At 39.7% G+C, this 13,627-nt stretch overlaps 1 protein-coding gene across 6 annotated transcripts in view; it reads right to left on the bottom strand.

Moving 5' to 3' along the window:
* Positions 1–915: 915 nt before the first annotated feature.
* Positions 916–13,627, bottom strand: part of LOC125466957 (carotenoid-cleaving dioxygenase, mitochondrial-like) — a 60,852-nt gene continuing 48,140 nt past the window's right edge. For all 6 annotated transcript variants that reach the window (XM_059638946.1, XM_048562178.2, XM_048562180.2 and 3 more), the window contains 4 exons: positions 10,010–10,147; positions 9,082–9,264; positions 5,424–5,534; positions 916–2,150 (listed from right to left, as the gene is read on the bottom strand). In XM_059638946.1, the coding sequence (XP_059494929.1) occupies positions 2,037–2,150; positions 5,424–5,534; positions 9,082–9,264; positions 10,010–10,147 (546 nt within the window). In that variant the 3' untranslated portion in view covers positions 916–2,036. The remainder of the gene's footprint in view (positions 2,151–5,423; positions 5,535–9,081; positions 9,265–10,009; positions 10,148–13,627) is intronic.

Genomic DNA, 13,627 nt, shown 5'->3' with positions numbered 1-13,627 from the left:
CAATACTGCTATGAGCACTTATAAACTGAGCTAACTGGGGGTAGATTCTGGAATGTGGGAAAAGGACCAGGCCATGTCATTTCTCAAGCTTGTCACACCATTCAATTAAATCATGGCTGTTCTGTGATCTAACTCCATATACCCATTTTCCCCAATATACCGTAATACCATTGATTAACAAAAACCTAACAAGCTCAGACATTTAACAACAGATCTAGCATCAACTACCACTTACAGAAAGAAGTCCTGACCTTCTATCACCAAAGGGTCTAGAAGAGCTTCCTAGTTTACTCATCATAGGACTTGCTTCAAATATTAGTCTTTCCTCCATTCTCCTAAACTCTGTAAGCTACACAAATAGTTTCTCTTTATCAGTTTTTCTTTTGGATCATTATAAGAGAAGTGTTTCCAGATAAAAAGACACCAAGTTCATCTGTTTCATCCATTACTTTTCCTCACAGTCACGCGATGGATCACTAACAGATCCATTGACTACTAAGCTCACAAGCGCAGTGGGACCTTGTGGTGTTTGTCCACAGATCCCTGAATGTGGCTGCACAGTTTAATAGGGTAGTTAAGAAGGCAAATGGGACACATGCCTTTATCAGCCAAGGTATAATTTATAAGAGCAGGGATGTCATGTTCAAGCTGTACAGGACTACGCTTAGGCCACAGCTGGAGTACTGTGTGCAGTTCTGGTCACTGCACTTTCGGAAGGATGTGATTGCACATGTGATCTCAGCAATGAAGAGAGTCTGAATAAGCTCATAGATAGCACAGTGTGGAGCTGGAGGAACAGAGCAGGCCAGAAAACATCAGAGGAGCAAGAAAGCTGACGTTTCAGGTCGGGACCCTTCTGCAGAAATGATGTCCCGACCCGAAAGGTCAACTTTCCTGCTCCTCTGATGCTGCCTGGCCTTCTGTGTTCCTCCAGCTCCACACTGTGTTATCTCTGACTCCAGCATCGGCAGTTCTTACTATCTCTGAATAAGCTCATGTTGTTTTCATTGGAGCACAGAAGAGAGAGGTGTATAAGATTATAATGGGCATAGACAGAATGGACAGAAAACAACTGTTCCCCTTTGTCAAAGGGTCAAGAACAAGGGGCCACACTTATAAAATGAAATATAGGAGGTTTACAGGGGATTTAAAGAAAATGTGGGTGGTGGGGTCTGGACTGTACTGTTTGGGAGGGTGGTTGAGGCGGAAAAGCTCACAACATTAAAGAAGGAGTGGATGAACACTTGAAGTATCATTACGTTTAAGATTATAGGTCTAAGGCAGAAAATGGGACTAGTACAGGCAGTCGCGTATTTTTGGTGGTACAGATTCAATGGCCTCTTCCATACTGATTTTATGACTGACCACATAATCAATTGCTATTCGTCTAAAACAGACCCTGAAATGAGACAAGAAAAATCTGATTGGTTGTGAGTTTCAGAAACCTTGGTCCAAAATCACCTGATCATGCCAAGCATGTTACTTTTACCACATACCCCATATCACAGAATGGAACACCAAATGTTACGTCTGAAAGAAATCAACTTTACTTCTGATTAAATTAATACTGAGATCTGCCACCATTTATCTAGGAGGCGCATTCCATAGATTGACTCACTGATGGGCCATTGTCTTGGGTAACCTATTCGCTATTAAGCAGATTGACTGTTGAGAGTAACTGATAGTCCTGTTTTTTGCCTCTTTTGAAGCGCAGTGTTTCAACAACAAACAACTTTTTAACACCACACTCGTACGTCAGGCAGTAGAAAATTGGGAATGGTTAAAATTGAGCCTTAAATGTGATTTGAAGTCCTTAATTGACAGAGAAAGTTATAAGGCTTTAGCCAGTTGGCACAATTTGAGCTTCCTGGGGCTGTTCCTAAGTGAGATCCATTGCACTAAATTTGAGAATTAACCATTATCGCTTATTTGGAATGTAAAAATTACTTCATAATAAAAGCATGCGTTTGAATGTTTTTGAAGTTCCTGAAGTGCTGGAACCCAGTTGTACAGTTTGTGGAAGTGCTTCAGTAAGTTTAATTTGCTGCAAAAACACCATGAAATCCAACTGGAATGCGAACAGCCACTTCCGCTCTGCCTATTTCAGTGAAGGTCTTGGCATCAAGCACAAGCAGCAAGCTGTTCTTATTCTGAAAAAGAACAACATTTTTAGAGTCAGACACAAGATCAGCAGGGATGAAATCCAATCATTTTTTATTCATATATAAAACATATATAACAGGCAGCTTTGATGAAGGGATATACCGGAAAAAATAACCATTCCTTGCCAGCTGATTTATGTTTCTATCTTTTGGTGTTTTAAAGAAAAACAGTCCTGAGAGATAATTATTTACCAGACTTTATACTTTTTTCTATTTTGTATTCCTATCACAGAACTTCATTACCCAACAACAATTTCCTGTCCATTAATTTTAATTATCTGGAAACTATGTAAGTTGTGAATCATCCCCATGATTAAATTCACAGAAACGTAGAATTTTTGGAACCGGAGTAGGCTGTTTGACCCTACGAGCCTGGTCTACCATTCAATATCATCATGGCTGATCATCCAACTCTGTCTCCTGTTTCTGCTTTCTCCCCAGACCCTTTGATCTAAGAACTAGGTCAAACTCCTTCTTGAAAACATTCAATGTTTTGGCATCAACTGCTTTCTGTGGCAGAGGATTCCACAGGCTCACCACTGTCTGGGTGAAGCATATCTCCTCGTCTCAGTCCTGAATGGATTTCCCCATATCCTGAAACCATGACCCCTGGCTCTGGAATTCCTGAAGACTCATCAATCACATGATGCCTTTTTTTTGAAGTATTGAAAGTTAAGTTTATTTGTAAATTCAACAGAAAGCCTTGTACAGTGAATGTACAAATTTGAAAATGCGTGGTCTATATATTGCTGAACTGTCTTTTGAGTTTAGTTTCGTACTGGAGTCATATGGGATCACTGAAAAGAGGGAGAAAATGTACAGCATATTCTAATAAAATACAAACTCCTCAATTTCCTATGACAGCACACATTCTAACTTTCCTCCATTTCAGAAGAAAAGTAGCACAGCTAATGTTCTTAATTGTAGGAAAGATGCTGTTGCCTCGGAGACGGTAGTCAGGCAAGCAAGAAAATGATTTTGGTTTCTAGGTATTTAAACTTTCAGGAAAGGTTAAAGATGTTAGACATATTTCCAGGGTCAACATTTCACATGACCTCAATGAGGCAATGGCCTAGTAGTGGGGAGGTGATGGTCTGGTGGTATTATTGCTGGATTGTTCTGGGGACCTGGGTTCAAATCCCACTACGGCAGATGATGGAGTTTGAATTCAATAAATATCTGGAATAGAGAATCTAATGACTGCAAATTGATTGTCAGGAAAAACCCCCATGGTTCACTAATGTCCTTTAAGGAAAGAAACTGCTATCCTTACCTGGTCTGGCCTACATGTGACTCCAGACCCACAGCAATGTGGTTATTCTCAAATACCCGCTGTTGGGAAATTAGGGATGGGTAATAAATGCTGCCTAGCCAGCAACGCCCTCAGCCCATGAATGAATTTTTTAAAAATTGAACTTTTTTTTTGGAAAACCAAAAGAACTGCTGACGCTGGAAATCAGAAACAAAAACAGGAATTGCTGGAAAGGCTCAGCAGGGCTGGCAGCATCTGTGCAGAGAAATCAGAGTTAACATTTCAGGTCCAGAACACTTCCTCAGGACAACCATCAGTTGTGAGGAAGGGTCACTGATTCTAAACGTTAACTCTGATTTCTCTCCGCAGATGCTGCCAGCCCTGCTGAGCCTTTCCAGCAATTCCTGCTTTTGTTCCTGAACTTAATTTTTGCTCTGCCAAAGTATTCTCTTTTTCTAATTTTAGTTAGAAATGGCATTGAGAGATGCTGGATGAAAAGTTGGTTAAAATCAAACACAGGGTTGACAATATACTGGGAACTAGAGGCAAATGAAATGGGCATAGTTCTGATGAGCTCCGGATATCAATTGGAGACAGAGAGACAGTTTGATGATCTGGTGTGGCCTAAATTGGACCAGCTAGCTCATTGATAGAGGCCTCATGTAGGTGAACCGGAGAGGTGTGTGCATGACAGGGTCAAGGAGTACATTTTCCCCTCCCCTGGGCTCCATGTGATGGCTAAAAAAAACAAATCAAGATGAATTTTTTTTGTTGGTTGCTAGTTAGGCCGCAGCCATCATTACAAGTTGCAGGTTGTATTCTTGTTATTAATGCTGCTTAAAGGGCTCAGGTGTTGGATCAATTCTTAACATAAACGAAAGCCCTTATGCTTGTTTCCAGGTTTTGTGCAAGATGTTGAACATTGTTCAAAGCCAGTTAGCTGTTAGACATATTTCAAACATCTTTGGGATGCAAGCAATTTAGGGGAAAATTCATGAATACCCAGATGGACTACATAACCCAAGTTTCTGCCAAAGTTCCAATATCCTCAGACAACACCTTCCAAACCCACTTCCACCTAGAAGAACAACAGCAGCAGATATATAGGAACACGACCGCCTTCAAGTTCACCTCCAAGCCTTCACCATCCTGACTTGGAAATATATCGCCATTCCCTCTCTGTTGCTGGGTCAAAATCCTGGAATTCAGTCCCTAATGGCTTTATGGGGCAATCCATGGCAGGAGGACTGCAACAGTTCAAGAAGGCAGCTCACCACCATCTTCTCAAGGGCAACTAGGGATGGACAAGAAATGCTGGCCATCCAGCGATGCACACATCCCACAAAAACAAACCTCTGATTAGAGAAATTGGCAATATTAATTTTGAAACTCTACTCTCTAGTACTTGAACCTTTTATGTTGTGACACTTTTAACCTCTTTTCAGTTCCATTAAGAAGACTGAGCATTTCATAAGAACAGGAATGGGCCAGTCATCACTTTGTTCCTGTTCCCTTATCCCATTAGATTCAGGTTGATCATTGTTTCAATTCTGCTCCTCCATATCTCTCAGTGTTCCTTCCAAACGAAAATAAAAATGTATGCATTGGCTGAATACACATCAAGTTCAGCTAGGTCACATGAAAAGTTATCGCCAGATAAAACCTTCCCGAATAGTTTAAATATCTAAAAACTAAAATTATTTTCTTGCTTGCCTGACTACTGTCTCTGAGACAACAGTATCCTTCCTACAATTAAGATCATTAGCTTTGCTTCTTGTTCTTCTGGAATTTAGGCAAAATAGAATGTCCGCTCTCATAGGAGATTGCATATTATTATCAGAATATGTGGCCAGATGCTTTGAGGAGCCAAACATAGCAAATAGCTATACCCTTTCTCACTTTTTCCAGTACTGTTCAGAGGGACCAGGTTAAATAGTATTAATTTTAATTAGATGTTCTTATGTTACTTAACAATACTCTTTCCAATTAAGAAGGATAATTCCAATTACCTGATTTGGTGAAACAATTACAGATAAGATAATTCCATCATCTTCATCTGCACTGTTGGGAGATGGCACAAAGACTGGCTCTGATGGATAGTACCCTTTTTCTTTCCAGGTCTGCGCAGAAGAAAAAGAAATAAACACCAATTCACTGTAATACAGTGTTCCTGACATACAAAGTTGTCCCAAGACACTTCACAGAGGCATAAGGAAAGATATTGGATGATGAATCAAAGAAAAGAATGACCTGTTTATTTAGCACATTTCACTATGTCAAGACATCGACAATGTTTTCATAACCATTAACTTACAAAGTACAATTATTGTCTTAATATAGGAAAGCTTGGCTAAAGAGATAAGTTTTAAGGTGAGCTTGAAAATAGTAGATAACGGCAGAGAGGGCTTGAAAAGGGAATTCCAGACCTTGACTACATGGGTTGTGACACAACAGTAACCAATGCAAGGAAATGTGGATCAGCAAGCGCTAGGAAGTGGGCCAGTGGGAAAAGACACAAAGAGGTTTGGATGACCTGAAAATTACAGAAGAATGGACTGTCAATCAGGAAAGTGATGGAATATGAGATCTGAAAGTGACATAGGCATGGATGAGGATTTCAACATCAGATGGGCTCAAGAAAGAAGTAAAGTGAAATTGAAGTAGGAGTATTAACGATGGAGAGATTGTTGGGAGTTTCAGATATTTGAATGAAAGAAACAATTGCTTACTCAAGAATGGATGTCAAACAAGTGGTCTGAGAGCAAAAGTACAACGGTGGGATTGAAAGAGGTTCAAAGTAGTACATAAAGGAATGGAGGTGACAATGGCAGATGCTTGATGGCAATCAAGATCAGAAGAGGAGCTATCAGCACAGCTATCTGGTGACTACTGAAGATGGCCCCAAGGTCAGACAGATCGAACAAAAACAGAAGTTGCTGGAAAAGCTCAGCAGGTCTGGCAGCATCTGTGAAAATCAGAGTTAATGTTTCTGAGGAACCCCAGTTCTGAGGAAGGATCATCGGACCTGAAACATTAACTCTGATTTTCTCTTCACAGATACTGCCAGACCTGCTGAGCTTTTCCAGAAACTTCTGTTTTTGTTCCTAATTTACAGCAGCTGCAGTTCTTTTGGGTTTTATTTAGGTGAGATAGATTGTTCTTAATGTGATTTAAAATGTGTGATTTATATAGACTATGTTTTTAGGGTCTGGATTTCAGGATGGTGTTTGTTACCGTAATGAACATTGTGTTTTTTAACAAAATAAGCTGAGATCAGCCAGCCCTTCAAGAAGAATGCCCTAACCCAATATGTGTCCAACTATGAGGAGCCCCTGGAGAATCAATGGAATAATGAATTTTGAGAAGATTTGTAGCTCAGGTTCAGGTTCTGGATGTGAGTTTGCTCGCTGAGCTGGAAGGTTCGTTTTCAGACGTTTCGTCACCATTCAAGGTAACATCATCAGTGAGCCTCCGGTGAAGCGCTGGTGTTATGTCCTGCTTTCTATTTATCTGTTTAGGTTTCCTTAGGTTGGTGGTGTCATTTCCTGCGTTGGTGATGTCATTTCCTGTTATTTTTCTCAGAGGATGGTAGATGGGCTCCAAATCAATGTGTTTGTTGATGGAGTTCCGGTTGGAATGCCGTGCTTCTAGGAATTCTCGTGCGTGTCTCTATTTGGCTTGTCCTAGGATGGATGTGTTGTCCCAATCAAAGTGGTGTCCTTCCTCATCTGTATGTAAGGATACTAGTGATAGTGGGTCATGTCGTTTTGTGGGTAGTTGATGTTCGTGTATCCTGGTGGCTAGCTTTCTGCCTGTTTGTCCAATGTAGTGTTTGTCACAGTTCTTGCAAGATATTTTGTAAATGATGTTCGTTTTGCTTGTTGTCTGTATAGGGTCTTTTAAGTTCATTAGCTGCTGTTTTAGTGTGTTGGTGGATTTGTGGGCTACCCTGATGCCAAGGGGTCCGAGTATTCTGGCAGTCATTTCGGAAATGTCTTTGATGTAGGGGAGCGTGGTTATGGTTTGTCTGTTTGTTTGGATTTATTGCTGAGGAATCGGCGGACTGTGTTCATTGGGTACCCGTTCTTTTTGAATACATTGTATAGGTGAGTTTCTTCTGCTCTTCGTAGTTCCTCTGTGCTGCACTGTGTGGTGGCTCATTGAAATAATGTTCTAATGCAGCTTTGTTTGTGGGTGTTGGGATGGTTGGTTCTTTAGTTCAGTATTTGGTCCGTATGTGTTGCACAGAGGAACTACGAAGAGCAGAAGAAAATCACCTATACAGTGTATTCAAAAAGAACGGGTACCCAATGAACACAGTCCGCCGATTCCTCAGCAACAAACCCAAACAAACAGACAAAACGGGCCCAGAAACCATAACCACGCTCCCCTACATCAAAGACATTTCGGAAATGACTGCCGAAGATTGAACACTGAAAACCATTAGCTTGTTTTCAGCTCAGCAAAATCAAGGATTCATTCGAATTTTGAAAGCCTAAGATTGAAAGATTTTACAGCAATTTGGAGGAGAGTCAATTGAGGTCAGAAGTGAGTATAGTTTCTGTCCTAATGAGGAGGTTCTTTTTTAGAGCAGGTCAGGGAAACACAGTTACCTCAGTAACATCATCAATGTGCCTCTGATGAAGCCAAAACATCTGTAATCACACACATCGGCTTAACGAGCAAGCCTACAACCTCAGATTAAAACCTGGTTTGGCTATATGTTTAAAGATCTTGCTAACTGTGTACTATGTCTAGATAGCTTGGCTTGTCTTCTTTTGTCTAATAAACTACTGTTGCTAAAGAAAGTCTGTAGCTTTGTGTGACTATGTTTCAGTGACTGACAAATACATTAACTAAAATTTTTAAAAATCTTATCAAGCTAGCTTTCATTCTATGAATCTTACTTGTCCAGTACCGTGACAATTTGGACTCATAACACCATCTACGCCTAAGGCATAGCTACAGAGAATGTCTTTCGTGATCTTGGTATGGATTATATTGGTGCTATTGAGTTGTGAAGTGAAAATCTGATTAGAGGTTCAAATAGAAGTTAGAGGACGTGAAAATATGAAGACAGAAAAGGTAAGAATAGATTTTTGAGAAGGATCTGTGCTGGGGGCATGTCCCTCAAGGAAGAGAAAAATTTACATGTGAGCTAGCTAAGATCAGGAAAACAACTTAAAATAAAGGCTGGACTACTTTTAAAAGTAACTAGCATCAAAGAATATATTTGTAAAAGAGTAATACTTGATGGGAAGTCAAAACTGTGTGCATTGAGAAACATTTTGCTCTAGAAAATGTGCTACTTGAAAACAATTACTTGATAGATAGAAAAGAGTAAATTTGGAATACAATACTCAAGAAATACCTTGATATTCTAATTCAATATTTTCATGACAGCTGGGGACAGAGAGTTCCATTTAACTTACAAACAACAAACAGGCTGTTTACCCCAATAAATCTACACTGGTACTTATGTTCTACACAAGCCTCCTCCCACTTTACCTCATCTAACTGTCATTATCCCTCTTTAATTCTCCTTTGTCTTGTACTCAACTATCAATTATTTTCTAATGAGCAAATATGTTCCTTTCAAAGGCATTTGCAATAAGATAAGATAGGCAGCACTTATTACAAAAATAAATTCCAGTCAAAGGTTTATACCTTAAATTTCTTTGTTTCTACATCCAACTTTATAAGAGAATCTACCATCACATTGTTTGCTCCACATCCATACAAAAATTTGTATTTCTTCGTGTTATACTTTGCATAGTTAATTTGTGGAAACTCCATTCCACCTTCATCCAACAAATCATCATCATGGAGGTTCTCAAACTCACACCAAATCTACAACAAAGAAAAAAGTTACTCATTATGTTTGCCTTCTCTTTTTAAATGTCTCCATTAAACATGGCACTGTCATTTTCCACAAATTATTTGGTACTGAAGAAGCTCAGAACAAATAAAGATTTGTCTAAAATGTCCTTCAAGTAAATCAACATTTGTAAACAGAGTGTTTCAGGGTGTAGACCTTGTGAGATTGTCCACTTTAAGTAATACCAAAATGAAGTCAGTACTACATAACATGGCATTACACCGCTCAATAATGCAGCCTAACTAGCAGATAATCCTGACTCTGCACTTACCCGTTCTACTGTGGTTTTCACTTGTGAAGCTACTAATTTAATTGAATTCAATGCTTTCTTTCCAAGAGAATAAAATTAACGATTCAAAACTTACAAACAAAATTACAAAGGAACAAAATCTTTAGAAATCTCAGCTTTTCAGTTGATAATATCATACAGCTGAACTACAATAAAAATGATTTTTTTCAGTTTTATTCACAATTTATTGAGCAAGTACTGACAGAGCTTTTATTAGTTTTAGGTTGATCAATGAAAAAGTAATTTTGTGTCTATTTCACTTCTGTATTGTCCATGTATTGTAACACTGTTTCAATCATAGGAAATTAAAAAATATATTTCACATTATTAACACATATATTTAAATTTGTATCTCATTACATAAGTGCGCTGACCAAAATGAAAAGTATTTTGAATAAAACTGAATAGATAACCAATAGCGAATATACCTTTCCATCAGCCTTTCTGAATACAACTGCATTGCTGTATGTCAAAGAGTTGAGGTTCTGATCAATAGGTGTGTCAGAGTTGATATTCAAAGGCAAGACAAATCTGCGTGGAAAGCCTTTTGGTAAAGTGTTGTAGACCTAAAATGTAGCAGAATTGTTTAGTCACAGATTCACATTAAGGAGGGAGATAAAAGTTAGTAATAAATGCCTGTGAAAGAAATATTGTGTAGGACATATAGTACGCACAAAACCAGTCTGACAGCATCTGTTGAGAGAGAAAACAATTAATTTTTCAGTTCCAGTGACCCTTCCCCAAAACACTGAAAATGGGACACAAACAAAAACAAAGTTTCTGGAAAAGATCAGCAGGTCCAGCAGCATCTGTAGAGGAGTAAACAGAGTTAACGTTTCGGGACTGGTGACCTTTCCTCAGAAGTGGACCCAAAATACTAACTCTGCTTCCTCCTCCACAGATGTTGCCAGACCTGCTGAGCTTTTCCAGCAACTTTGTTTTTGTTCCTGATTTACAGTATCCACAGTTCTTTTGGTTCTTACTGAAAATGGGTCACTGGAATCAAAATGTTGACACTGTTTTTTCTCCACAGCCTACTGCCAGATTTGTTGAGTTTTTCCGGCAATTTATGTTCTTGTTTCTAATTTTTGGTATCCACAGTTCTGTCTCATTTTTATGTAATAATAGGCAGCTTGTTTAACAATGTAGTTTCATGCCACCTCTATGTTAAAGTTACCCTGTGGTGTTTCAGGATCCACATGGTTGGTATGGTTAGTCAAGGGTTGGTATGGTTAGTGAAGAGTTGTTATGTATCTGTCAGACACATGAATGACATTCCTTGATTTGGCATGGGACAGTCCTTACATGAATATTTTTTTCATTTTTCCTAATCTCTCATATTTCCCTGGTCATATTCTGAAAACATAAAGCAGCAACAGTAGGGAATAACTCGATTTTTCGGATTTCTTGGCTGAAAAATTTCTGCCCTAAGCAAAAATAGTAGTCACACCCATTACACACCACATGCGTTCAACCTTAAATACTCCCAAAACTAGGACATGGTACATAAGAATGCAAAGCGTAGCACAATACTGTGCCTTGATCTCAACTATAATCCTAACTCCCCACTGACATTTCCCACACCAGTCTGTGGTTTTCAGCGTGAAGCAACCAATTTAGTAAAATTCAGTCCTTTGTTTGTATGGGAGTAACATCAAGAATTCAAACTTTACAAGAGCAGTTACAAAGAGGAAAATTTACATTGCACTGTGTAAGCTAGAACTGATTGAAAACATAACAACAACTTGCATTTACATAATGTTCTAGGCATAGTAAAACATGTCCTATTAGCTCACAACAATGTTTTTAAGTAAAATCTGAAAAGTTTTGGGATAGGTGGTAAAACGCTCTTGTCAAAGATATAGATTTCAAGATTTCTTACTGGCTGGAGGTGAAGAAGCAAGGGATTTCCAGGGCTAAGAGCCAGGCAGCTGTAAGCGTTGCTGCCTATGGTGGAAAGGTGAAAGCTGGAGATGAGCAGATGGGTCAGAATTGGGGGAGCACAGAATTCTCAGAACATTTAGGGCTGCAGACAGCAGGGAGAGTTAAAGGGAGTTAAAAACAAAGATGAGAATTTTAAAACAGACATCTTGGACAAGCTGGAGGTCAATGTGGGCTAGCAAGTGCAAGAAATGGGTGAAAGGGATTTCATGTGAGTGAGGATACAAGGAGAAGAGTTTCAATAAGCTCAGGTTTACAGAGGGTGGAAGGTAGGAGGCTGATCGAAATACTCAAGGCCAGGCGGTGAGAAAAGTATGGATGAGGAAATGAGCTAAGGCACAATTAGGGATGGATGATGTTATAGAGAGGTCATCTGGCAGTCCTGATTGATCCGAAATGGACTAGGAAACTCCTCCCATGGCCAAATAGGATCCCAAGATTCTGAAGAGACTGGTTCAACCTCAGATAGTATCCAAGAAAAGGCACTGCAGATTGGCAATGAAAGGGAATTATGCAATTTTTTTTTAAAATTTAAACTATTTTTCTGATCCAACTGTTCAGAGAAATTATTACACTCCTCTGGAGCAGGTGGGACTTGAACCTGGGCTTCCCAGTCCAGGCACATGAACACTACCACCACATTGTTACTAACTAGATTAAAAATGTTGTATTTGACAATTATCAATTTTTGTTATAAGAATCATCCTTAATGATATGGGATGGTAACACTGAGACACAAGAGAGCTGCTATTTTTGTGTTACTCTGTCATTGGGCATTCTGTGCAATTCACTCACACATGTATGTTCATTATTTGTTTAACCAGATGCCAGCAAAATAATCATTCATAGGTAACACAGTGTGGAGCTGGATGAACACAGCAGGCCAGGCAGCATCAGAGGAGCAGGAAAGTTGAGGTTTCAGGTCGGGATCCTTCTTCAGAAATGAGTTGCCGTTCCTGCTCCTCTGATGCTGTCTGGCTTACTGTGTTCCTCCAGCACCATACTGTGTTATCTCTGACTCCAGCATCGACAGTTCTTACTATCTCTGAGCTAGTCATTTATAGATGAAGGCCTAGTGTTTTTATCATCCAGAAACCCACATAATGTTCTGGGGACCCAGGTTTGAATCCTACCATGCCAGATCGTGGAATTTTAATTTAATATAAAAAAATTGTAATTAAGAATCTACTGATGACCATGAAATTATTGTCGATTGTCAGAAAAACCTATCTGGTTCACTAATGTCCTTCAGTGAAGGAAATCTGCCATCTATACTTGGCCATCTACATGTGACTCCAGACCCACAACAATTGACTCTTTCAATTGCCCTTTGAAATGGCCTACCAAGCAAATCAGTTGTACTAATTTTACAAATTCTCAAAGAAATGAAACCGGATGGATCACCTGGCATCTACCAAGGCATCAGAAAAGGCAACTGCAGAAACATCTTTGTCGACCCTGCAAAGTCCTACTGACATTTGGGGGCTACTGCCAAAATTGGGAGAGCTTTCTCACAGGCATATCCCCCATTCAACACTACCATCAAGCCAGGGGATCAACCCTGGTTGAATGGAGAGTGCAGGAGGATACGTCAGGAGCAGCACCAGGCATATCTGAAGATGAGGCATCAACCCGGTGAAGCCACAAAACAGGACCATTTGCATGCCAAACAGTACAAGCAGCAAGTGTTAGACAGAGCTAAGCAATCTCGCAACCAAAGGATAAGACCTTCACTCTGCAGTCCTGCCACATGAATGTTGGAGACTCCACAAATATCCCCATCCACAATGATAGAAGAGCCCAGCGTATCAATGCAAAAGATAAGGCTAAAACTTTTGCAGCAATCTTCAACCAGAAGTACTCAGTGGATGACCCACCTCGACCTCCTCCAGTGATCCTCAGCATTACAGATACAATTCTTCAGTTAATTTGATTCACTCCATGTGATATCAAGAAAGACCGCAGGCCCTGACAACATTCCAGCAAACGTACTAAAGGCTTGTGCTCCAGAACTTGCCACACCCTTAGCCAAGCTGTTCCAGTCCAGTTACAACACTCGCATCTACCCAACAATGTGGAAAATTGCCCAAGTAAGGTTAATATTT

Source organism: Stegostoma tigrinum, chromosome 32 (assembly GCF_030684315.1).
Source record: "Stegostoma tigrinum isolate sSteTig4 chromosome 32, sSteTig4.hap1, whole genome shotgun sequence".
Classification (NCBI taxonomy): domain Eukaryota; kingdom Metazoa; phylum Chordata; class Chondrichthyes; order Orectolobiformes; family Stegostomatidae; genus Stegostoma; species Stegostoma tigrinum.
Note: the sequence above shows the minus strand (reverse complement) of the source record. Positions and strands in the feature narration are given on the sequence as shown.